This window comes from Cebus imitator, unplaced genomic scaffold, assembly GCF_001604975.1.
Source record: "Cebus imitator isolate Cc_AM_T3 unplaced genomic scaffold, Cebus_imitator-1.0 Scaffold703, whole genome shotgun sequence".
Taxonomy (NCBI): domain Eukaryota; kingdom Metazoa; phylum Chordata; class Mammalia; order Primates; family Cebidae; genus Cebus; species Cebus imitator.
Genome location: NW_016108018.1, coordinates 218,177 through 244,731, shown reverse-complemented (window position 1 = coordinate 244,731; position 26,555 = coordinate 218,177). Strand labels below are relative to the sequence as shown.

General features: G+C 54.5%; 1 protein-coding gene and 1 long non-coding RNA gene across 4 annotated transcripts in view; both read left to right on the top strand.

Moving 5' to 3' along the window:
* Window positions 1-26,555, top strand: part of RASA3 (RAS p21 protein activator 3) — a 133,413-nt gene that overhangs the window by 62,122 nt on the left and 44,736 nt on the right. For all 3 annotated transcript variants that reach the window (XM_017518757.2, XM_037735004.1, XM_017518756.2), the window contains 3 exons: window positions 6,070-6,173; window positions 17,328-17,422; window positions 26,212-26,288. In XM_017518757.2, coding sequence (XP_017374246.1) covers window positions 6,070-6,173; window positions 17,328-17,422; window positions 26,212-26,288 — 276 coding nt within the window. The remainder of the gene's footprint in view (window positions 1-6,069; window positions 6,174-17,327; window positions 17,423-26,211; window positions 26,289-26,555) is intronic.
* On the top strand, window positions 12,506-16,693 carry LOC119469557. Its single transcript, XR_005198383.1, has 2 exons — window positions 12,506-12,608; window positions 13,070-16,693. It is a non-coding gene; the product is annotated as an uncharacterized LOC119469557 (long non-coding RNA).

Below are 26,555 nucleotides of genomic sequence, written 5' to 3'. Positions count from 1 at the left end.
CTGAGCAGCAGGGCCTGGGAGGGGCATTGTCAGGCGGGGAGGACGGGCGTGGGTGCTGGTCTGGGCATCAGTGGCGTTGCCTGAGAGGGAAGGAACGAGATGCATCCAGTCGAGGGTGGCATCGGGTCTGGACCCTCAAGTGGACACCGTGTTTTGGCTCGAGGTCTGGCATGGTTCACCAGGATTTTCTGCAAAACAGGAGATGGTCTCTTTGTGTTCCGTCCACTCTGGAGGCCACAGGTCATGGGCTGTTGAGCACCCGAGGAATTGAATTCTGTGGTGGGAGTCCAGGCTCGGGAAAGGTTGTCGGGCAGGTGTGCAGATGATGTGAGCTGTGAGCTTCTCTCCCAAGGAATCTGCTGTTCCTGCTGGACGTGTGGATGGCGTGATAGCCTGGCCCCAGCCAGCTGTGCTGTTTCCATGGGGCTCGAGGCATCCCTGGGGCCTTTGGGAATGTCATTCTGTTGTTCCATTTGCAGGTACAAACCCACAGTCCTAGGAGCTGACTGATGCCCCCAGCCCTTGCTTGTATCCTCACACCACCTGAGTGCACAGGCAGGGGCTTCACTAGGCTAGTTCTGACCTCTATGCTAAAATGAATGAACAAGACAGGAAAGTGAAGAAAACGCACACCCGGGAAGTGACCTGGGGATTCCCGCCTCCACTGACCTCCGGGACTCCAGCCTCCCAGGGCCTCAGCCAGGCCCTGCCCTCCTCAGCACGTTGGGAACACCCGCATCTGTGCAGCATGTGCTAAGATGGTAGCTCTTTAGCCTTCAGCCAGTGGGCCGAGCCTGCACCCCAGGGAAGATTGTGCTGGGTCCCTCATGCTGATGTCCTGGCCAGAGGTGCCCCTTCCAGGTCTGGGGTGGGTGGTGGTGGTTTTAGGGGTTTTAGCATGTGTGTTCATTCTCAGAGGTGGTTAATTGCCCCCAAAATGTGGGGACATGCTTCCACTCTCCTCCTTGAGCCTTCTGGGGGTTTTACATTCTTCCAGGAGTTTCTTTGAGGCTCCCTGGTGATGGCATCATGGCCTTGGGCTTCAGGCCGGTTCTGTGCACAGTCATTGCAGAGAGAGGTTTCCTTCCTGTGGGGGCCTCCGCTGTCCCTGGAATCGCCTTTCTATTCCTTAAATAAATCATCAGTCTAAAAAGCTGAAGGGACCCTCTATTCCAGCACAAAGACAGGCTCCATCTTCCCTTAAAATCCTGCAGAGCCTTCGTTAAAATGAGTGCAAGGCCTGTAGCACTGCGGCCTCTCCAGGCCTTACTGCCGGGACTCTGCCTCCTCTGAGCGGCCTCCTGGTCTGAATCTCACTGCACAGGCAGCCCTGCCCCTGCTCTCCATGTGGACCTGGCATGCAGAGCTCAGCCGTTCCCCTCTTGTGCCCATCTGGCTTGTGGGAATGAAGCTGGGTCATGGTGGAGGCCCAGGGCTCCGTAGATAAGTCCGGCCGGATGTCCTGCCTGGTTTCCTGAAAGAGTCCAGCTGACTTGCAGGAAGCGAAGTAATAACTTGGTTACTGTAAATTTAAAAAGTTATATAAAGTGAGGAGAAAAACATTAAAACAGGACATTGGAACCACCAGAGAAAACACCACCAGAGATACAGGCCCAAACGCTTATCCATCCTGCACTCGAGCTGGGTCTGGCTCCAGGGATCTCAGCTGCAAATGTGGAAAATGGAAATGTGATTTCTATTTCCAGACTGGGCACCTGGGACAGTCCCGAGAGGTTTCCGGTGGTGCTGACACCATCCATGGAAATTGAGTTACTTAAAATTCGTAAATAAGCCAGAAATCCATTCAATAAAAGGAGAGAAAAATAGCAGAAGCAGCAGCTACAAGAAAACATACGAACTCTGTAAAATGTGATTGTGATGTTCCCCTTCTTCAGGAGGGGGGACCCATAGTTCCCGAGGACCACAGTTCCTCTTAGCAGGTGGCAGCCTGACAGAGGGGCCCAGTGCTCTGCCCCTGCCTTCTGTGATTCAGGAACAAGGCTTCTAAAGCCATTGCTGGAGGAATTCCTGGGCGGAGGCTGGAAGAGCAGCACCTTGCTCTCCAGGGTAGCTTGGCAGGGCTTGGGCAGCAGGACTGAGCATGGTGTCCCTGGGGGCTGCTGACTCGGGGGTGTTCAGTTGCTCTCCCAAAGGCTCTGCTCAAGTGGCTTCTCTTACTGTGACCCTGCTTGGCAGTGAGGGGCTCAGTGGGGAACCGAGGGCAGAGGCTACTGGCTAGGCACCTAGGAGTTTCTGGGTGCCTGGGAGGGTCCCGTAAGGTTTCTGGTGGTGCTGATCACTTGGCCTCAGTGGCTCTAAAGTTGTTCTGGAATGTAGAGAAGAGACTGTTTCGTCATCGTAAAAACCCCAAATGTTTTGTGGATTACTATTGTTAACGCATGTCCTGTGAAGTAGCTCGTCACCTGAGGCCTTGTGAATACTAAAATGTGCATCTGGTGTCTGTTTCTGGGCTTTGAGGTTGGTGGCGGTTTTTCCTCCTGGTGGGGATGCTGTCTGCAGAGCACCAGGCTACTCCGTGGAGGCCACCGGGTGCTGCCTGGGGAGTGTGCACCGGGCCAAGATCCCACAACTGTGACTTTACACAGGGTGGAGGCGGGAGCACAAGCCCTGCTCCTTGTTACAAAAGCAGTGCTCCGTGTGGGGCACATCCTTTGTGCCTTTATGTATGTGTACACCCAAGTACCCTGGGGCATACACATGAACATGCATGCATGCTTGTGGGTATACACACACGCACACACCCACAAACATGCCTGTCAGCACACACCATGGGCACACGTGCACACACAAACATGCACACATGCCTGTGGGCACACATCCACGGGCACACACATGCATACACCGACAAACACATGCTTGTGAGCACATACCCACAGGCACATGTGCACACACAAACACGTGAACATGCCTGTGGGCACACACCCACAGCACACACATGCACACACCCACAAACATGCCTGTGACCACACCCACAGGCACACATGAACACACCCACGGGCATACACACAAACACATCCGCGCACATGTGCCTGTGGACACACATCCACACATGCACACACCCACATACATGCACACACCCACAAACATGCCTGTGGGCACACCCACAGACATGCTGGGGGCACACACACCCATGGGCACACATGCACACAGCCACAAACATGTCTGGGATCACACACACCCACGGACATACACATGCCTATGGGCACACACCCATGGGCACACACATGCACACACACATGTTCCTGGGGACACACGAACCCATGGGCACACACACACACATAAACATATGCCTGTGGGCAGACATACCCACGGGTACACACCTACACACATGTGCCTGGGGGTGCACACCCAGGGGGCACCCACCCATAGGCACACGTGTGCACCCATCCACAAACACATACCTGTGGGCACACACGTTGGCACATGCATACAAAACATGCCTGTGGGCTCACCCACAGGCACACACATGCACATACCCATGCATATATTGCACACACATGGGCACAGGCACACACTCCCACTTTCTTACCCTCTGGAGTTTCTTTCCCCTGAAGTTTCAGAGGGTTTTTCTGAAGATTCCGCGTTGGTGGTCCCAGTGTTTTCAAGGTTCTCAGTGACAGAACAGTCAGGAGTGGTGAGAAGATGCGTCCCACGAGAGGAATGGGCTGTGGAGCTGGGCTTAGCACAGTGCATTTCTCCCTGGGGGTCCCTGACATCAGATCTCGGCGGTGCCTAACGCAGACCCCACAGACGTAGGAAAATCAGAGGATGGCTCCCCTGCATCAGTGGCCAGCACGAGAATGTGTGTGAAGGAAATGTGGCTTTCCACCGGGTCTCCGTTAACCAGGATTCTATCACGGTGGAAGTCCGTGGCATTCTGCTTTTGTGGAAAGATCAAGTGATGTTTCTTTTGTGTTTAAATGGATACTTCTGTTTCCAAAATGTTCAAAACAATGTAGGCATTTTAGGCATCCCTTGGAAGTTTGTGTTTTCATGACAAAAAATGGTTTTCTAAGTAAACTTTACCCCAGTCTCTGACCCAGTTACACAAATTATGAAATCGGTAAAATCCAAATGAAATGCCTGTCATCAGGGCTGCTGCAGAGGAAGGGGTGGGGCCTGGACTCCAGGACTTGCAGGCCCTATCTTCCAGCTGATGCCTGTGTTCTGTCTCCTGCTTTAATTTGAATTTCCTCTAGGGCTAATGACGTGGAGCATTTTTAATACGTTGTTGGCCCTCTGTCTTCTTTGGTGATGTGTGCGTTCAAATCTTTTGCCCATTTTTAAACTGAATTATCTGTCATCATTTATTGAGTCATAAGAGTTCTTTGTATATTCTGGGCACAAGTCCTTTATCAGATAACTGACTTGCTAATATTTTTCCCTAGTTTGCTTTTCACTTTTTTTTTTAATTTTTAAAAATTTTAATTATTTATTGAGACTGAGTTTCGCTCTTGTCACCTAGGCTGGAGTGCAGTGGCATGAACTTGGTTCACTGCAACCTTCACCTCCCAGGTTCAAGTGATTCTCCTGTCTCAGCCACCTGAGTAGCTGGGATTACAGGTGCCCACCACCATGCCTCGCTAATTTTTTTATTGCTAGTAGAGACGGGGTTTTGCCATGTTGGCCGGGCTGGTTTCGAACTCCTGACCTTAGGCGATCTGCCCATCTCAGCCTCCCAGAGTGCTGGGATTACAGGCTTGAGCCACAGCACCGGCCCTTTTGACTTTTTAAATAATGCTTTTAATGCAAAAAAGTTTTCAATGTTTTTAATTTTGATGAAGTCTGATTTTCCATTTATTTTTCTTTTGGCACTTGTGCTTTTTTGGTGACAGATCTAAGGCATCTTTACCTGACTCTAGGGTGGAGGTTCATCTCTGTTTTCTTCTCAGAGGCTGTTAGCTGTAGCCCTACACATGGTCATGGGGGCTGAGCCCATTCCTGCACGTGGTTGGAGTGGGGCCTGCGCCACTGGTGGCTGTGTGGACTCCCGTGTGGTTGGGGTGGGGCCTGTGCCACTGGTGGCTGTGTGGATGCCCATGTGGTTGGGGTGGGGCCTGAGCCACTGGTGGCTGTGTGGACGCCCGTGTGGTTGGGGTGGGGCCTGCGCCTTTGGTGGCTGTGTGGACGCCTGTGTGGTTGGGGTGGGGCCTGTGCCACTGGTGGCTGTGTGGACGCCCACCTGGCCCAGCACCATTGACCTTCCTTCACTTTCTATCAGAATGGTTTTCCTTGAATAATTTACAACTTTCCTACTTTGGACCTTAGCATAAATGTGTGTGAAAGTGGGCTTGTGTTAGGTTCTGAGTTGATGGTAGCCATGCATGCACTATGGTAATTGCCCACAGGTCCAGTGTGGTGAGGAACCCAACCCCACCCGTGCTGGCCCAGGACAACGGAGGTTTGTTGAATGGCAAAGCCCACTGGCCTCTGCCTCTTAATTGGGGTTGCAGTTTAAGTCTCCATCTGTGGGGTGGCTGTATCTCTGGGTGACTCATGCATGGGCAGCCACAGCTGTGCGCTCTCTAAGCATGGTCAGCAGTGGGGCCCTCCCTCCGCCCAGGAGCGAGGACAGCGGTGCAGTCAGGACTTTGTACTGGATCTCTGGAGAAGGGAAGCGGTGTAAGGTACTGGAGTGCGTGTTCTACGTTTAGTGCATGAAGTGAGCCACCAGCTGCTCCACACCAGGTACCTTCAAAACATACAGTGGCCCTGAGGGGGGCCTGGACTTGAGCACATGCCAAGGACATCATTCTGGTCGTGGCCATGGTCTCTGTGGAGGTCTCTGAGTTTCCCGCACTGCCAGGCAGCCCAGTTACAGAAGCTTGTCTGTGCAGCATGGAGGCTCGAGGCGGAGGCTGGGGAGCAGCCATGAGGCCCTTCACCCCACAGGGAGCTGCAGGTTCATGTCTCACACATGCCACGCAGTGCAGGGCGTTGTCATGGCGTGTTTGAAACTTTAAGACCACACGTGCCACATGTGTGCCCATGAGGGTGAGGCGCAAGCGTGGCCTTTGTTCTAACTGGCACTTTTCTCTGTCTCTCTAGCCCCTTTTATGGAGAAGACTTTTACTGTGAAATTCCTCGGAGCTTTCGTCACCTGTCCTTCTATATTTTCGATAGAGATGTTTTCCGGAGGGATTCCATCATAGGTAGGTAATGAATGGGCGTTTACTTCCCTTTTCCAGCCCTATCTGTGCTGGGGGAGTACTAGCATTTCAGTGCAGATCCTGCCTGGATGGTGCTGAAAGGTTGCTGCAGCTCTCAGGGTCCCGGCAGCCCTGGGGTCCCGGCAGCCCTTGGGGTCACGGCAGCCCTGGGGTCCTGGCAGCCCTCGGGGTCACGGCAGCCCTGGGTGTCTCTCCTGATCTGCTCTCGGGATCTGGCTGGGCACTGTGGTCTCTGCTGGAGCATCACACCAGGCTCAGGTCAGTGAGCATAGGACGTGCCAGGCAAGGCTTCTGTGGCTCCTAAAGACGAGGGCACAGCATCCCTGATGCTCCCCAGAAGACTTCCCAGGGCTTTTCCCCAGGGCATCTGTAAGGGGACCTTTGCATGGACGTGGGGCCCTCCGTCCTCACCACATCCTGCTGTCCCTGTTCCAACTTTAGTCCCCATGGTGTGGCCATAGGAAGGGCGAGTGGGGGCATGTGGCCTCAGTTTCCCCGGTTTTCAGGGCAATACCGTTACCTGCAGGAGATGGTGTGTTTGGAACAGGGGTGGGCTGCTCTTGGGGCAAGCTCATGGGAAGCTCCCTGACCTCATGGGGTCACAGGGAGATGGCATTCTGTAAGTCATGGGTCCTCTCGGCAGAGTGGACTTCAGGTCACTCGGGGAGTCCCTTGTTCCTAAATGCGGCTGGAGGACCTGCCAGGAGCGGAGCTCATGCAGCAGGTGTGGGAGGCTGGGGCATCAGGCTAATTCCCACTGTGATCCCAGGAGAGCCTGGAAGGGGAGGAGGGCTGCTGCTCACACCCAGGACGGGTGGCCCGGGAACCAGTGTGCACTGGCTGCCACGGCCTGAACCCAGACCCCAGGTGGTGCAGGCTGCTTGTCTCCATGGCTGCCAGAATGCTGAGTGAGACAGAGCAGGAGGAGGAGTCCCCCAGGGGGCCCCAGCTCAGCCCTAGGCAGCCTGAGGGCCCGGGGGTGCAGGAGGCCAGCGAGGCGACGAGGGTACTGTGCAGGGCCAGGGGCCACCCATCTGATGCTCGCTGCTCATACTGGCTTCTCACACTGTGTCACGGTTACTGCGCCCCACACTGGCTGCCCCTTTTCTCAGTGCTTGTCTATATCTATCAGCTGTGGGCTTTCTTCATCGTCTGTGGTCCACCGTTTGTGATCTGGTCTGTTCCCAGTGCTCAGCACACGGAAGCATGAGAGGCACATACAAAGTTTCCTCCAAGGGGAGCCCGCGTGTCCTAAAGCCCACCCTGTCCCCACTGGGCGGCTGGCAGCTGGTACATGCCTGCAGGACATTGTGAGAGAGAGGGTGTGAGTGACACTGCTCAGCAGGTACCCAGCTGATGCCGGTCTGCACGCCGCTGTGTCCCGGGCTCGACCACAGTCCCCAGCAGAGGCAAGGAGAGAGACGCTAGCCTGACCGGTCTTGCCCAGTGCCTGGCGTTGAGACGGCCTGGCTGGGTGGTGGCTGTGGACCCGGAGGCCCTTGGGGCTGGGCAGGCCCTCATGTGACGTCGATAAGGCCCGTGGAGTGCTATGGCCCTCACTGTTGCAGGGATCAGGACATGGACATTTTTGGCACAGTTATTCACTGTGCCCAGTTGATGATTCTTAGAAACCACTCTGCTTTTCATACAAGTCTCCATAGTTTGTTTAGAAGATACATGGGGCCACACGGATCTCAGATGATTTCACTTCATTTTGAGCAGGAACACCATGCTGGGTGCTTCTGCAGCGGACACCCTGGCCCTGAAATGCAATTGCAGGAGATGTTTGCACTCCTGAGTACAGTGAGCACCTGGCCCTGTTCAGGGTCTTGCTGAGCTGGGCCTCGTGCAGCCTCGTTGGTGAGATGGGCTTGAGGGTCCAGCGTGATCCCCACACTCTGCTGCTCAGCATCTGCCTGGGAGGCCCTTAGGCCTGTAGCTTTGTGTTACATTTGAGCTCTTTGGGCACTGGGGAAGGGCTCCTTCTTCATCTCCCTCTACATGGGGCGTTGGCTCCAGGGCTGGTGGCTGGCAGCTCTCCCTCCTGCCTTCGAGCGCAGCTGCTCTGCACCCCCCTCCTCAGGCACCTTCCCCTCCATCTGCATATCCTGCCATGCCCACCTCAGGACTCATTGCAGGAGATGGCCTCAGACCCCGTGGCATGGCTGGGCTGCTCTCTGTGGCCTCAGACCCCACAGCGTGGCTGGGCTGCCCTCTGTGGCCTACCTCCCCTTTCCTGCTCGCTGGTCGTGGTACTTTTGCCTATTGTACTGCGTCCACTGGACAGCTTCTTGGAGCCCGTGGTCCTGCAGAGCAGGCCTGTGTCTCACTCCTGAGTTCTCAGCATTCGCCAGCTATTCCCAGAAGAAAGGTGGTATGGAACCCAGATCCTTCAGCAGATACTAATGGTGTATCTGACGGGGCTCAGCCTGTGCTGGGTGCCACACGTGAATCGAGGTGAACCGAGGTGTGAATGTGCCGTGTCAGCTCTCATCACCGGCTCTGTTTATACACGAGAATCAACAGGGACTTGATTCATTCTCCGAGGCATATAAGAATGAGATATTTTTTGAGTGGCAACACTAAGGAAAAAGAAATTTAAGATTTTTTGCACGTTTAAATAAGAGAAACTGTAACCAAATAAGATGTTTATTAATCATTCTGTTGGTGTTTGCTGGTGGTTCTTGGAGGCTTTCCAATGATGGCACCTAGACTTAGATGTTTCACTGTGGCTTTTACAGCCATGAAAATGGGGAGCTGTCTGGCTCTCTGGTAATGATTTATCGTTATGACTGGTAATTACGTTATTACCAGGAATGAAACACCAGGCTCTGGGGAATGAGTTTCTGGGTGAAAGTGCACAGTTGCCACTGGCTTCCTGGCTGCATGGTTCTGCTGGTTCCCTTGTTCACAGCAGCCGCCCATGCCCTGAGGAAACCCCATCTGCTAGCAAGCTTTCCTTGGGGCAGCCACGGCTGTGCTCAGTTACAAGCTCAGGTGCAGGAGCGAGGGGAGCACTGACAGGTGCCAGAAAGAAGTAGGGGCACATTCCTATGGGGCTGGGGCATGGGTTGGGGTCGGGAGCACATCTTCAGCCTGAAGGGAGGGTGGGTAGCGACTGAAACCGAGAAAGCCAGCTGAAGCCGTGCCGGGATTCAGTGTCCCAGCGAGTGAGACTTGGGGAAACAAATCCCTGACCTCAGCCCTCCCCAGCCAACACTAGCTGTAGTCAGGTCTCCACCACTGTGGGTCAGAAACCTCCCAGGTTTGGAAGGTTTGGAGCAGGAGTGGAAGGAAGAAATGTCCAGCGTAGGCAGGCGTCGGGCGGCGTGACCATTGGCCTCCTCTGTCCCCGGGTCCTGTGGCCCACAGAGTGCTGCTGCCAGAGGGAGCTGTCAGTGAAGCTGGGCTCCAGCTGCAGCACCGTGGCCTGCAGGACACGCAGGGTGCAGGCGCCTTCAGGTTTCCAGGTGCAGGAAGGTGACCTCTGCCTGGACTCTGCTGCCAGCACTCCTGCATGGTTTCTTTCCGTTGGCTGGACCTGCACCCATGGAGTGGGGACCAGAAACTGTGGCTCCTGGCAGCTCGGGTGCATGAAACGGGGAAGCAAGCCAGGGCCAGCTTGGTCCTGTCAGTGAGGAGCGCTAGGGTCTCCCACCCCCATCCTGGTGCCTCCCTCCTCTTCCTGCTAGGCCTCCACCTTCCTCTGGGCCCCAGCTCTGGTAGCACTGCATCCTCCTTCGTTTGCCCCTCTAGCCTCTGGACACTGAGGTTTTCCAGTGGGGTGGGGTGCAGTGAGACCTGCATTCGTTATGTATAAATCAGGTGGTCTACAGTTGACATGTGGTAAATTCACCTGTTTAAGTGTAGCCTCACCAGTTTACACAGCTGTGTAGACAGCACCACAGCTAAGGTGCATTCCCACAGCCCAGAATGCTCCTTTGGGCCCCTTGGGGGTGGATTTCTACCCTGACCCACAGCGCCTGGCAGCCACAGCTCTGGAGCCTGTTTGCACAGTTTTGCCTTTCCCAGGAGGCCACATGAGTCAATCCTTGGAGGGGCCGCCCTCTGCCACCGCACTGGCCCCGCGCCGTGCAGCTGTGAGCCAGGTCGCCCCTCCTGCTGCCCATGGGTTTCCATCATACAGATGCACCTCAGTGGCCTCGTCGCTCACTAGATGGTGTCTGATCCTCAGCAATTATGAACAAAGCCGCTGCAAACATTTATCGGTCTTTGTGTGGACACCTGTTTCTGCTTCTTACTCTGGGGTAAATACCTGGGAGTGACGTTGCTGGGCCCACTGTACAGTGTGTTTACTGTGACTGGAAACTACCCAACTGTGTCCCCAGATGGCCACCCCACTCCGCGCACTCCGCGTTCTCAGCACAAGGTGTTTCGCATCCTGCCCAGCCCTTAGGTTTGTGAGTTTTTATTCTCCGGTTAATGTTTCCACTCCCATAGGTGTGCACTGTCTCACTGTGGTTTTATCGCATGTCTGTGAAGAGTGACGTTGAGAACCTTTTCATGGGCTCATTGACTGCTCTATCCCTTCTTTGGTAAATTGTTCAAATCTTTTGCCCTTTTAATTGGGTTGTCTTCTTGTTACTGAGTTTGTAAAGTTCTCTATATTCTTGATACAAGTGCATCACAAGTGTGTTTTGCAAACATTTTCTTCCAGTCTGTGGCTTGTATTTCATTTTCTTGCCATTTGAAGAGCTGAAGCTTTTAATTTTGATGGTCTAGTTTATCATATTTTTTCTTATATGATTTGTACCTGTGTGTCGTATCTAAGAAAGTCTTGCCTGTCCCACGGTTGTGGCAGTTTTCTCCTGGAAAGCATGTGCTTTTAGCTTTTACGTTTAGTTCCATAATCTATTTCAAGCTAATTTTCACTTATGGCGCAAAAAAAAAAGGATTGGGGTTCAGTTTTTTCCATGTAGATGTCTGTTTGTTCCAGCACTCTTGGTTGAAAGACAACTCTTCCTCTGTTGGTGACTTTGGTACATTTACAGCTTAGTTGTCTGCACTGTGTGTGCTGTTTCTGGCTTCAACATTCTGTTCCGTGTGAGGTAGGAGGCGGGGCTCTGACACCGGACCAAATTGAGGACTAGCTAAGACAGGGATGGGTGGAAGCAGCTTTCCATCAGACATGCCCACCAGTGTGCCATGTCAGCTTACCATTGCCATGGCAATGCCTGGAGTTTACCACCCTTTTCCTTAGGAACAACCCAGTGTCTCAGAAGTTACCACTGTTTCTCCAGAAGTTTCTTCATAATCTGTCCCTTGATTGACATATAGTTAAAAGTGGGCATACATATAACTGCAGGACTGCCTGGAGCTGTCACTCTCAACTCACCGCCTGTGGGGGGCTCTGCTCTGCAGGAGTGGTTTCCAAGCTGTCACACTGCCACCTCCATAGAACCGTTTTCTTCCACCACCAGCTAGTTCTTGAATTCTTTCCTGGTGAAGCTACAGATCCTCTGAGTCTAAGCCCCAGTTTGGAGCTCGCCTGCCCTGCGTCATAGTGACCCACCTGTCCTTGTGTCAGTACCACGTAGTTTTGATCACCGTAGCTTCATAGCAGGTCTTACGTTGTAGTGTGAGATCATCAAATTTGTTTTTGTTTAAACTTGTTTTGCTATTCTAGACCCTTTGAATTGCCATATGCATTTTTGAATGAGCTTCTCCATTTCCAAAATAGTCCCTCAGGAATCTTGATTGAGATTACATTGATCTGTAGATTAATTTGGGGAGAACTGCCATCTTAACAAAATTGAGTCTTCAAATCCATGGACATGGTATATCTTTCTGTGTGCTTAGGTCTTTTACATTTCTCTCATCAGTGTTTTGTGTTTTTCAGCCTACACATTTTCACATTTAAAAACATTTATTTCTCTATGTTTTATGTGTTTAGCGGAGCGGTCAAAGATTTCTTAGGTGGTCCATCAAAAGTACCAGCCACAAAAGTGTAATTTTGTGAGTGTTGCTCATTCTGTTTAATCTTCATGACATTGCTTGTATGTGCAAACGCAGTTGATATCTGCATATTGACTTTGTATTCTCAGTTCTTGCTAAACACACTAATTAGGTGTATTAACTTTGCTTGTAGGTTTTTTTTTTTTGTACATTCTATGAATAAAGAATTTTATTTCTGTTTTTGGAATCTGTATGGCCTTTGTTTTTTGCCTCGTGGCCCTGGCTGGGACACAGGTGGGGTCAGAGTGTGATGTGTGCGTCTTGGCTACATTCCCTGTCTCGGGTGGCTCTTGCATGGTTGTGTCCTGTGGCTGCTTTTTACTCTGGTCCCTCTGCATCTGGCCCCCTGTCTCGTGCCCTTCAGACCACTGGCTCCTCCTTTCTGAATGGGCCTGGCCAGCACAGATGGAGCAAAAGAAAGTGACCCTCCGGCATCTCATGGTAGAAGACCACCACCTTTGCCCAAGTGAGAGGGGAGGCCCAGAGTGTTCAGCAAACTTTTTGGTGTGACTCAAATAGATCAGGACAACCTTGTGGATTAGGTACATCAAAAACATTTAAATAGGTGCTGTGGCTTCTAGATCCAGCCTTCTCTCAGGGCAGTGTCCAGAGACACAGACATGCTTAAAATGTCCATGTGGCTTCGTTGTTGAATGTGGCCAACTCTAGAAGGAGAGGTTGGGGGCTGGTGACAGTGGTGACCCCATGTCGGGAGTGAGGTGGCAGGGCAGGGATTCCTTCTCGAAGGGATTTTAAGTCCTTTTGAATGTCGTGGATTTTGTTCTCCTTCTGTGTTACCTATTAAAAAATTAAGTGAAGTACTTCCAAAAATAAAAGCCTTGTAATCATGCGAGTTACAAGATTCTTACCAACATTAAATATGTGACTTCTTTCTGCCCCAGTTGCAGCTCATAAAAATGTGAAGACACAATGACATTGCAAGTATTTAAAACTTCAGACTGTCCAGCAGAAGGAGCTTGGGTCTGAAGGTTTCTTTATCCCTTTCACTGAAATATGTTGCCTAACTCCGTTTTAAGAAGTTTTTGCTTTCATGTGGCTTTTTTTTCCCATGAGACTGAAAACCGATATTCACGTTGTGGGGGAAAGGGGAGGTTTCACAAGAGCCATGCAGCCGACGTCAGAAGAGGGACAGAGCCCCCACTCAGGGCCCTTGAAGTCAAGGCCACCCGCCCAGGCCTGCTGGTGGGAGGGCGAGGGACACAGTGAGCAAGGAGGGGCAGAGAAGTCAAGGCACCTGCCAAGGGCTGGCAGTGGGAGGGCGGGGGGTGCATTGGGCCAGGCAGGGGGTAAAGAAGTCACAGGCGTCCTCCCAGGGGCAGTGGTGGGAGGGTGGGGGGGCGCAGGGGTCCAGATGTTAGGGCGGAGCCGAGTCCTGGCTGGCATCCATCCTTGTGGTCTGTGCCACTGGAGGGAATCCATGTGCTGTGTCATTGGGTCTCTCTGAGCTTCCCTGGCGCTCTTCTCCCGCATGTGCCAAAGCCCGTTTTCTGCACCTGCCCCCCCCAATCGTTCTTGCCTTGGCTGTCGCCTGTCCTCAGTGGTTTCAGTGTCCCATGAAGCTCTAGATGGTCTGTGCATGTCTGCGTGGCAAGAGCTGTGCCAACAAGATCACCGGCCAATCCTGCAAACCTGTGAGTGCCTGTGTGCTGCGTCCACATCCGGGTGGTTGTGGAACTGGCTGGTCCTGACTGTGAGCAGTGGGTCCTGGAGCTTCCATTGGCTGGGAAGGGGCTCCGGTCCTGGCTGTGAGTGGGGTCCTACAGCTGTTGTTGGCTGGGAAGGGGGTCCCGCCCTGGCTGTGAATGGAGTCCCGGAGCTGTTGTTGGCTGGGAAGGGGCTCCCGCCCTGGCTGTGAGTGGGATCCTGGAGCTGTTGGTGGCTGGGAAGGGGCTCCTGCCGTGACTGTGAGTGGGGGTCCTGGAGCTGTTGTTGCCTGGGAAGGGGGTCCCGCCCTGGCTGTGAGTGGGGTCCCGGAGCTGTTGTTGGCTGGGAAGGGGATCCCGCCTTGGCTGTGAGTGGGGTCCCGGAGCTGTTGTTGGCTGGGGAGGGGGTCCCGCCTTGGCTGTGAGTGGGGTCCCGGAGCTGTTGTTGCCTGGGAAGGGGGTCCGGCCCTGACTGTGAGTGGGGTCCCGGAGCTGTTGTTGCCTGGGAATGGGGTCCCGCCCTGGCTGAGTGGGGTCCCGGAGCTGTTGTTGGCTGGGAAGGGGGTCCAGCTCTGACTGTGAGTGGGGTCCTGGAGCTGTTGGTGGCTGGGAAGGGGCTTCTTCCGGGGGCCGTCCCCAGGGCTTCTTTTCAGGGTGGGCCGTGTGAGGTGCAGCCATTACCCTGAGAGCATGAAATGAAGGTGCTGGCAGGCGCTTGCAGCACCTGGAGGCAGGTTGCCCTGATTCTGCGTCTGTCCTTTGGGTACTTGGAAAGCATCTTCATGCCTATGTCCACCTTCTGCACTCCCACCACGTCCTGTGGCCTTGTGTGCTCCCATCATGTGGCTGACCCTGTGCTGTCTCACAGGGGCTGGAGCTGGTGCTGAGCTGGGTGCATCTCAGGCCCACCACGTCCGCAAACAAGGGAGTGGTCTGGCGGCCGAGGCTTACGGGCTCTGAGACCCATCAGGGAGCAGATGGGTCGGGCTGGGAGGTCTCAGGTGTGTGAGCCTGCGGGGCAGAGGAGCTCCTGAGGGAAAATGCATCCCAGGGGCCTCGCAGGGTGGGGCCTCACGGAAGAAGGAGCACTAGAAGGACAGTGGCGATGGAGCCCCCTCTCTCTGCAGGCCCGGCCGGCTCATCTGTGGGGTGTGCAGAGTGGGACCTGTACCTCCAGGGTTGCCACTGGACCGACTGAGATAGAGCCTGTGAGAGGCGGGTAGTGGAGTGTTCCCAAATTTACTGAGGCTTGACAGAGGGACAAGCCAAAGCATGAGGCTGCCAGATGCCAGGCTGGGTTGTTCAGAGGGGTTCCTGTGGAGGTTTTCTGAGACACGGAAATATAAAACAATCTTCCTTGGAGGAGAGAACTGGGGCTGGGCTGCGCTGTCCTGGTGTGAGGCAGGGTGGCCAGCCAGAGGCCCAGGCCGCTCCCGGGAGCCCCGGCCATGCTTGGCATGTTCAGACCCTGCAGCCATGGATGCTGCGGTGGAACCGGGGTCTGCGGGGACCCAGAGCTTCTCGCTTTGGTGGCTGGGCCAGGATCCTTAGCAGGGCGTTGTGTCTGTGGGGTGCAGAACAAAAATGTAAGGAGTCACCACCGTTTCCTTCCTCACTCTGCCCTCGCACGCGCTCCACAGGAGCTTGGACATCCTGCGCGCGTGACTCCCTGGGAGTTTGCATGCATCTGTCAGCAGAGGTTCCCGTGCTGTGTGGGTGTTCACCGCGTGGGTGGCGCAGTCCACGATGCACGGAGGTCAGTGGGAGGCATGGCATGGTGGGGCCTTGAGGGGATGCTGGATGGAAGACAGCTGAGTGGCCAGCGCCTGACAAGCCCTGTCCTGCCCGGGATGGGAGGGGGACGCATTTGCCCCCCCATGAGTATGGTTCCGGAATGAGGTGAATATATAAGCAGGTAATGATGGTTACAGATGTGTATTTACACATATAAATCCATGCTACGTAAACGATATCATACAAATATATCCTGATATGTATTTTCATTGAAAGTCTACCCCAAAGTACCAAGCCTGTTTAAGGTACAGGAAACTGTTTAGAGTGGACATCACCAGACTTTGGGGCCCCACATGTGCCCTTGGGCCTGTGATGGTGCCGATTCCGGCCCACACCAGGGCGCCTGTCCTCCTCTGTCTGGGGACAGCCAGGAATCTGCACTTCCAGGCTTTCCAGGGGTCCCAGTGGACAGCTTATGGATCACACTTTAGAGGCTTGGATTCAATTCATATGGGTGCACACACATGCCTGTCCACACAGACTGTAAGCTAAACATAGACACGCGTGTGTTCCAAGCTTTAGCTCGTACAGGTGCACACACATGCCTGTCCACACGCACTGTAATATAAATGTAGGCACACGTGTTCCAAGCTGTAGTGTGTACATGTACACACACACGTGTGCATACACACACAGTAAGCTAAATGTAGACACATATGTGTTCCAAGCTGTAGTTCGTACAGGTGTACCCACACGCCTGTCCACACACGCTGTAAACTAAATGTAGACACATGTGTGTCCAAGCTGTAGCTCATACAGCTGCACACACACGCCTGTCCACCCACACTGTAAGCTAAATGTAGACACATGTGTGTCCAAGCTGTAGCTCATACAGCTGCACACACACGCCTGTCCACCCACACTGTAAGCTAAATGTAGACACTTGTGTCCAAGCTGTAGTTCATACAGCTGCACACACCCATGCCTGTCCACACACACTGTAAACTAAATGTAGGCACACGTGTTCCAAGCTATAGCTCATACAGGTGCACACACATGCCTGTCCACACACACTAAGCTAAATGTAGACACACATGTGTTCCAGGCTGTAGCTCGTACAGCTGCACACACGTGCCTGTCCACACACACTGTTAGCAAAATGTAGGCACACGTGTGCTCCAAGCTGTAGCTCATAGTCTCTCTCATGATGCGATGCCACTGCCTTGGTGGTGTGTGAGACATGAGATGTTGATTTGTGAGAACGGGGCTCTTCCGCACCCAACCAGCTCTGATGTGCCTCTCCCCATGAGAACTGGCTGTGGACCACGGTGAAAGTGAGGTGCACATTGCTGATGGAGCGTGACGTTCGTGCCTTCACTGCAAAGCCTCCTGAATGCCTTACTTGAAGGGAGACAGTGTAGACTTACCCCTTCACCTGAGCGTTTTGATGATTTAGTTTTGATTTTTTAATATTAATTTTTAGAGACACAGTGCCACCATGCCTGGCTAATTCTTTTGTTTTTAAATTTTTTTGTAGAGATGAGGCTTTGCCATATTGCCCAGGCTGGTCTCGAGTGACCCTCCAGCCTGGGCCCCCCGAGTGTGGGGATTACAGGTGTGAGCCCCATGTCAGGCTGGTGTCCCATTCTGAATGAAACTGTGGGAAATAAGCTACAGTGATGACGGACTGACCTCTGCTCACAGGCACCCTGGTCCTGGGGCCTGTTCCCGCGGTGAAGGCTATGCCCTGCTTGTGTTTCAGGGAAGGTGGCCATTCAGAAGGAGGACTTGCAGAAGTATCACAACAGGGACACCTGGTTCCAGCTGCAGCACGTGGACGCCGACTCAGAAGTGCAGGTGAGACCCTCAGTGCCGCCTGGGTCAGCCCCACCTGTGGTTGCAGACGTGGATACGGGCTGTGGCCTTAACAGGCAGTAACACCAAGAACGCTGTGTGTGTTGGCCAGTGTGTGCTCAGAGTACGCACGGGCTCGGCTCGTGGATTCCCCTTTGGCTGCTGCTACCCTTCATCGTGCACAGTCGAGGCAGCCGTAACATGTAGGTACACGTGTGTTCCAAGCTGTAGCTCATACAGGTGCATACACATGCCTTTCCACACACAGTGGGAAAGGACAGGAACGCATAACTGAGGGCGAAGAGAAAACACAGGTGAGGAAGGGCCAAGCCAGCGTCAGCCCACTGAGACCTCCGCTTCCCCACGGCTCGCTGGGTGGGCTGCACCCCAGCACTCGGCACCAAGAGGGGTCTGAGCTGAAAGAGCACGCTGGTTTCCCAAGTGTCCATTGTTGGAAGCAGCCGGGGCTCACCCTGGCTTTCCGGGGTCATGTGCCCACTGGGGCTGGCCCTGCCCCATGCAGCGGGAGGAGCTTGCCCCACCTCCCCATGCAAGACTAGGGGCTCCGGTGCTGGGGCTGGTGTCCCAGACCCCTGTGTTCATGGCTGCTCGGGGATGCACTGTGCCCAGCTGTGGCAGCTCCACGCTTGCCTGTAAGAGAGAGCAGTGGGGGTCAGCCTGTCTGAGCCCAAGCCTACACCAGCTCCTGTGGGGTCACTCTGAGCCCTGGTCCGTGATACAGAGCAGCTGCAAAGGCCACGAGCAAGCAGCATGGCGGTGTGACCTGGGATGTGGAGGGTTTCCTGGGTGGGTCCTCAGCTGGGACCACAGTGAGTGTCTAAGTGTAGGGTCCCAACACAGGCAGCAGGCTCAGGGCCAGCTCCCTCATCTGTTTGCTGCCGACATCCTCTGCAGGCCTCAGTTTCCCCATCTGTGAAGTGGGTTTTGTGCAGCATGCGGGAATGATGCATGTGCTCCTCGATGGTGCCTGCTGCATTGTGGAGCAGTAGTGGTGACTGTCATTTTCACACCTGGAGGCTGGTGTCCTGGACAAATCCCCAAAATAGATTCCTCATGAGAACTTTGCCTGAGACTTCAGCAGAGGCAACTCTGTGGGTCGGAGGGGGGCTCCATGCCTGCAGGTCCAGGGCAGATTTGGGCCGGAGGTCTGGATAGCCTGGTGTCCTCTGGGAACCCTGGTTCTCTGTGCTTCACTGGGATAAGATTATCATCCACTAAGGTCACAGGCTGTGCCCACTCCCATGGCCAGCAAAGGGTTCATTCATAAGGTTGACCGGGAGCCCAGCCAGGGGACGGGGTGAGGCCCTTGATGGAAATGAGGGAGTGGAACCGAGAGGCCCCAGGGATGGCCTTGCCCCAAGGGACTGTGTCCTAATTGTGCTCCACAGTTAATTAACTCTGCTTCCCGGGAGAGCGCTGGCTGGGGAGCCACAGGTGCTGTGGAAAGCGAAGGACTGTGATTACTGGCAGAACTAGCGACTGTCCTTGTAGCCTTGGAGCACAAGGGCCCCAGCGCCCTGCTCAGTGGACCTCAGCGTCCCAGCAGAAAGGCGGGTTTCCCACACGCTGCCCAGGAGACAGGGCTTGATGACTGGGCTGCTCCTGCTTGCACTTCAGTGAGGTCCCTGCCACTTCTATTCTGGGGTCTCTGTCATGAGGCCTCTGAGCAGCAGGCAGAGCGTGGCCTTGTCCTTTTCCTCGGATTCAAGTTTGGTTTTGTGAGTTTGTTTTTATTGGCAGCTTTAGCTTTTCCTCTTTCTTGCTTTTTTTTTAACTGATTTAATTTTGAAATGGTTATGGATTTGTAGGAAGGCGCAAAAACAGTACACAGGAGTGGCGAGGGGAGATCTCCTCCCTGCACTGAAAACGAAGGCTGTGCTCCCTTCTCCTGCTTCCCGGCACCACTGTACGTAGCCAGCACAACATCAGCCAGGACGTGGACACGTGTGCAGTCCACGGACGTTATTCAGATTTCATCTGCTCACAGGCACATGTTCCTCTGTGTGTGTCTCTGTGTGTATAGTCTCTGCTGTTTTTTCCAGTTTTTTATGGGCTAAAATGTAGACATCACGAAATTTACCATTTTAACCATTTAATGTCCAATTCAGCAGCATAGTATTAAGTATATTGATAATATTGTGCAACCACCACCACGCCTCACCTCCAGAACTCCTTTGATCTTGCAAAACTGATCCTCTGTTCCCTCTGTCCCCTGGCTAGAGATTTATTCACACGCCCCCGTCCCCCTCTCGCAGCCCGGTAGCCCCATCGCACCCTGTCTCGGACGCTGGCCACTCCTTGTGCTGATTGGAGTGAGCTCTGCCCTGCTGGTCTTTTTGAGGCTGGATGACATCTTCCTGGTTGCCTGTGTGGTCTCGGAACCTCCTTCCTTCGAGGCTGAGGAATGACCTGTGGTGCATAGCACGTGCTGTCGATCCAGCCACCTGTCCACGGACACGAGGGGCTTCTGCCTTTGGCTGCCGTGATAGTCATTGCAACTTCATCACAGGGTAGATTGTGTAACCACTATCACGATCAGCATTCAGACGTTTCATCTCCACAACACTGTAAATAAGAACGTGGCAGGTTGATCTCACAACTGATGGAATCTCATAATTAACGCCCAAGACAGCTCACGTGCCTGTGGCCAAGCCTGGCATCCTTCAAGCCTGCCTCTCACTATCCAGAACGTGAGGATCCTGAACCCAGTGGTGTCGTCTCCCGGGAATTTGCACTTTATGGAAGGCCAGTGCAAGCTGTTGTCTAAAGGGAAAGAGGCGGAGTCAGGGGAGGAGGTGGAGTCGGGAGGAGGCAGAGTCAGTGCTCTCTGATGCCCATTGGTCCCAGGCAGGTGCTGCCTGCCTGAGCATTTCACTGATGGAGTCAGCCCCGAGGCTACCCTAAACGTGGCTGGACAGGGAGCAGCAGTCCCACTGGCCTCCACCCAACCTTTAAAACTGCAACTCCAGGCTGGGCGTGGTGGCTCATGCCTATAATCCCAACACTTTGGGAGGCCAAGGTGGGCAGATGATTGCCTGAGATTGGGAGTTTGAGACCAGCCTAGCCAACATGGAGAAACCCTGAAAAAATACAAAATTAGCCAGGCATGGTGGTGTGTGCCTGTAATCTCAGCTACTCCAGAGGCTGAGGCAGGAGAATTGCTTGAACCCGGAAGGCAGGCGTTGTGGTGAGCCAAGATCGTGCCATTTCACTCCAGCCTGGGCAGCAAGAGTGAAACTCCATCTCAAAACAACAACAACAGTGACAAAACCGCAATTCCAATCTCAGAAGCTGCCGTTTCATTGTGAGATGTCACAGTGACTGTTTTCAGGAAGGCAGGGAGTGGCCATGTGGCTCTTTGAGTCTTTCCGCTCTATAACTCCCAGGAAAAGTCCTCTATCAAACAGCGAGTGACTCAGAACCAGCCCATGGGCAAGACCAGCGAGTCACAGAAATGGGGAAAACACAATTAAACCTTTCTTGCCTCCTTCTGAAAGGGATGCGGTTGGAAGATCTGTTAAATCACTTTATTATGCAGTTATCCTCTCTGACCCTTCCCTAAGCAGGAAGATGTCAGCGTGAGATGCCAGCAGGGGCACCACCTGTGCAGCAGGGGATCCATGGTGATCCGGGCACCTGAGGGTCACTGAGCTCTGTTAATAAACCGGGTATCAAAGTGCATCTGTGACATATCCAGAAAATAGCACAGCCCTGCAAGAGATCACAGCAAACCCTGAGCCCACCATCCGCTGGAGATCACAGCGGCCCCCAAGCCCAATATCCTGTCCAAGATCACAGCAACCCCTGGGCCTGCCGTCCCATCTGAGATCACAGCAAACCCTGGGCCCAGCATCTGCCAGAGATCACAACAAACCCTGAGCCCACCCTCCCTTCCAAGGTCACAGCAAACCCCAGGCCCACCATCCCATCTGAGATCACAGCAAACCCCAGGCCCGCCATCCTGTCCACCCAAGAGACACTGCCTGTTTCCTCCTGAGAGACACCTGCCTGTTTCCTCTTTGGAGCCATCCAGTTGCACCGCAAAATCAACGACTGGGGTAGAAATTCCAGCCTCCCTCTCAGTCTCTGAGAATTTTATGTTTGTACAGCAGACAATCTTCTTGGAAGGATTTTCTGAGCAAACAAAGCCACCGTGTGTAGTCAAGGGCCCAGCTTTTACATCGTTCCAGGGTTGCAGGAGGAGAGGGCTGAGGCTGGGCTTCCTTCCCCGTGGCCTCCACATCCCCCTCTCTTCTGCCCGCTGACTTTGTCTCCTCTCTGCAGCGTGGAGCAGCCCCTGCCTCCGAGGCACCTCTGTCCTGGCTGCTTTCTGGGCGCTGCCGGCTCAGCTGGGGACACAGTAGCTGGTGGGTGGGGCTGGGACCCTGACCTGGTTCCATGTGCCACTCTCTCCCTAGGGAAGGCCTTCCTGAGAAAGATGGATGGGGACCACTGGCTGCTTTTTAAAAAATAATAAACTCTATTTGGGGGGCAGTTCTATGTTCACAGGGAAATTGAGCATAGTACAGAGTTTCCATACACCCCTCGGCAGCACCCACCCAGGCCCCAGGGCTGACACCTGGTGATGCTGCAGCCATGCGTTGTCAGGACTCAGCCACAGTGGACACTGGGGCCCTTTACCACATCTGTGGGATCACAGGAGCATTGTCAGGAGCTCAGCCACAGTGGACGCTGGAGCCCTTTACCACATCTGTGGGATCACAGGAGCGTTGTCAGGAGCTCAGCCACAGGGGACGCTGGGGCCCTTTGCCACGTCTGTGGGTTGGTAGGAGCATTGTTGGTAGCTCAGCCGTGGTGGATGCTGGGCCCTTTGCCACGTCTGTGGGTTCTCAGGAGCATTGTCGGGAGCTCAGCCACAGTGGACGCTGGAGCCCTTTACCACATCTCTGGGATCACAGGAGCGTTGTCAGGAGCTCAGCCATGGTGGACGCTGGGCCCTTTGCCACGTCTGTGGTTCTCAGGAGCATTGTTGGGAGCTCAGCCATGCTGGACGCTGGGCCCTTTGCCACGTCTGTGGGTTCTCAGGAGCATGGTTGGGAGGTCAGCCACGGTGGACGCTGGGCCCTTTGCCACGTCTGTGGGTTCTCAGGAGCATTGTCAGGAGTTTAGCCATGGTGGATGCTGGGACCTTTTACCACGTCTGTGGGTTCTCAGGAGTGTTGTTGGGAGCTCAGCCACGGTGGATGCTGGGACCCTTTACCACGTCTGTGGGTTCTCAGGAGCATTGTCGGGAGTTTAGACACTGTGGACGCTGGGCCCTTTGCCACATCTGTGGGTTCTCAGGAGTGTTGGGAGCTCAGCCACGTGGACGCTGGGCCCTTTGCTGTATCTGTGGGTTCACAGGAGCATTGTCGGGAGCTCAGCCATCGTGGACGCTGGACCCTTTGCCACGTCTGTAGGTTAGCTGGAGCATTGTCGGGAGCTCAGCCATGGTGGACGCTAGCCCCTGTGCCACATTTGTTGGTTCTCAGGAGCATTGTTGGAAGCCTAGCCATGGTGGACACTGGGGCACTTTGCCACATCTGTGAGTTCTCAGGAGCATTGTCGGGAGCTCAGCCACGGTGTACACTAGCCCCTGTGCCACATCTGTGGGTTCTCAGGAGCATTGTTGGAAGCCCAGCCATGGTGGACACTGGGGCACTTTGCCACATCTGTGAGTTCTCAGGAGCATTGTCGGGAGCTCAGCCACAGTGGACAGTAGGCCCTTTGCCACATCTGTGGGTCAGTAGGAGCGTTGTTAGGAGCTCAGCCACGGTGGACATTGGGGCCCTTTGCCACGTCTGTGGGTTCTCAGGAGCATTGTTGGAAGCCCAGCCACGGTAGACACTAGCCCCTGTGCCACATCTGTGGGTTCTCAGGAGCATTGTTGGGAGCTCAGCCATGGTGGATGCTGGGCCTTTTGCCATGTCTGTGGGTTGGCCGGAGTGCGGTGCCTGGGACCCAGTGTAGTGTCTAGGCTGATGCTGGATCGACAGCCAGGTCCTCTTGTTCGTTTCCTGTGGGAATTTGTGACTTTTCTCTTTTGCTCTTGGTAGCCTGGTTAGAAGCTTATTAATTTTATTGATCTTTCAAGGAGTTTGCCTTTGGCTTTGATTTTTCTCTGTTGATTTCTGATCTGACTGCTGCTTTCTGTTCTTCGGTTCTGTGTTTAGTTTGCTCATTTTTTCTCAGTCTCCCAGCCCTAAGCTCAGGTCAGTGTTTGGATTTCTCTTCTGCTCTAGTCTACGCGGCTGGCACTCCAGCTTCTCCCCACCCTGAGCATGGCTCTTACTGCATCCCACAAATTTAGACGAGTAACACTTTTATTTCTGTTTATTCCAGAAGGGTTTAAAATTTGTCTTGTGTTCTCTGATCTGCGTGTGATTTAGAATTGTGTTGTTTAACCTCTGAATGTTCTGGTATTGTCCAGCCCGCCGGCACTGGCACCTGTAGATTTACGCACTGGCTTTTCTGGAAGGAGAAAGGGCCTTCCAGGGGTGGGATTGTTTGTTCCCACTCCCGAATCAGCAGAAGACGGAAGCAGCACAGTCGCCCAGTTGGGAGGGATTCCCGCTGCAGGAACAGGAGCAGCCTCAGGACCTGACCGGGAGCCGGGAGAGCACGGGGCGGAGGGGTGGTGTGGGTTGCAGCCTGCTCCTGGGGGCCACGGCCCCCATGCGGTTGTCACTCATTCTGAAGCTCCTAAACATGAACAGAGCAAATCTGAACACTTCTGCCTGGAGGGGTTGGCGCCTGGTGTTACTTTGAGAATGGGAACGAAGCAGTGAAAATCTTGGTTATTCTTGTATCAGGCACTTTCTCCTGTCTTTGGTGTCAAGGGCACTCCTGTGGCCCATGGAGAGCAGGGTCCTCTGGCAGGTGTGAGGACCACACGCGACACTGCTCAGCTCTGAGCTCTGGCCACCGCGGGAAGAGGAGCTGTGGTCTTGGCGGAGCCTTTGCTGTCATTTTAGGCACTAGCTTTTCCTGCCCACAGTGCTGGCGTGGGATTGGTGGCCACCTTCTCGGCCCAATGTCCTTGTGGCCCGTCAGGACCTGCTCTGAGGTTGGAGCCACAGGGCGGGAAGGCCACACCCAACCTCTGGGCCCTAGAGTCTCAGGACAGCAGCCGAGGCCCCACAGACCCTGTTCCATACTCCCTATAAACACTGGGTCAAGTGTGGGGTGCCGTGGGGCTGCACCACCGCATGTCCAGTGAGGGCTGGAGGTGCGGAGGGCATTATGTCTGCTCCCTGACAAGTGGCTTCGGATGGGCAGGCAGAGCTGGAGCCCAGCAGGGCCACAGCAAGTGGCGCACATGCAGACACTGGGGTCATCCATCCCCCAGGCGCTCAGGACACTTTGCAGATGCCCTTATGCCTGGGGCTCACGCACTGTGCAGCAGAGTGAAATGCCGGCATGGGGACTGTGGTGGGGACAGGCCCTGGCCTTGCCGGAGCCTCAGGAGCAGAAGCTCAGGGTTGAGCCTGCTAGAGGTCCTGATGCATAGATGGGTCTGTGTTTATCCCATCCATTCAGTGCCATTCAGACTGGAGCAAATGCAGGCACAGCGGCACACACAGACAAATGCACAGAGCCACACACTCAGACAGGTACACACAGACAGATACACACAGCAGCACGCACAGACAGGTACACACAGCTGCACATACAGACAGGCACACACAGCCACATACTCAGGTGCACACAGCGGCATGCACAGACAGGTACACACAACTGCACAGACAGGCACACACAGCAGCACACCCAGGTACACACAGCTGCATGCACAGACAGGCGCACACAGCCACACACTCAGGTACACAGTGGCACACACATATAGGTACACACAGCCACATACACAGACAGGTGCACACAGCTGCATACTCAGGTACACACAGCAGCATGCACAGACAGGTACACCCAGCCACATAGACAGGCACACACAGCGGCGTGTACAGACAGACACACAGCTGCATGCACAGACAGATGAGCACACACAGGCACACACCAACAGGCACACACAGTGGCACACACAGGCACACACAGCAGCACACACAGACTGGCACACACAGGCACACACAGCAGCACACACAGACGGGCACACACACACACAGTGGGATGCACAGACATGCACACAGGCATGCACACACAGCAGCACACACAGAGGCACACACAGATAGACGGGCACACACAGTGGCACACACAGACAGGCATGCACTTACAGCGGCACGTACAGACGGGCACACACAACCGCACATACAGTGGCACATAGAGACAGACAGGAGGACCCTCAGGGTGGCCTTGCTGTCTGCTCTGCTGGGAGCCCCCGTGAGCCTTGCTCTCTGCGTGAGCTCTCTGAGGTTGCAGCGGGCCTCCATCAGCCTTGCAGAGGGAATGTAAAGGCAGGTGGTGGCCCCTGCTCGGGAGACGGCTGTGCTTCCCTCTGCCTTGCCCCGACAGACATGCAGAAGCAGCCTGCAGTGCCAGTGTGTTTGGGCAGCTTCACTGAATGACCATCTCTCACACAGTTGGACCCCTCAGTTCTGAGGCAGTGGCCTGCTTTCAGCCTAGAGCCGGGAACCCAGGCAGCCACATAGGGCCGAGTGGTCAGGCAGTCAGCTCTCCTGAAAGAAGGCCACAGCCTGGAGACTGCATCCCGGGGGGTGGAGCAGAGGGGCTGGATGTGCCCTCGGCAGGGGCAGCGCAGAGCCACTTCTGGGCGTTCCCTGGACTGCACAGCCCCTGACACCCCGACCTGTGCCTTGCAGGGCAAAGTCCACCTGGAGCTGCGGCTGAGTGAGGTCATCACGGACACTGGGGTCGTCTGCCACAAGCTCGCCACACGGTAAGACACGTCCTCACCAGGGAACGAGCGTAGCAAGTGGCACGTCTGACTTCCTATGGAGCACACAGGATCTTCAAACAAATGCATGAAAATTTCCAGAGCTGGTGGCTCCCCAGGATGATGCTGTTTTAGAGGTCCCGGTCCCCCAGGATGACGCTGTTTTAGAGGTCCCGGTCCCCCAGGATGACGCTGTTTTAGAGGTCCTGGCTCCCAGGATGACGCTGTTTTAGAGGTCCCGGTCCCACAGGATGACGCTGTTTTTAGAGG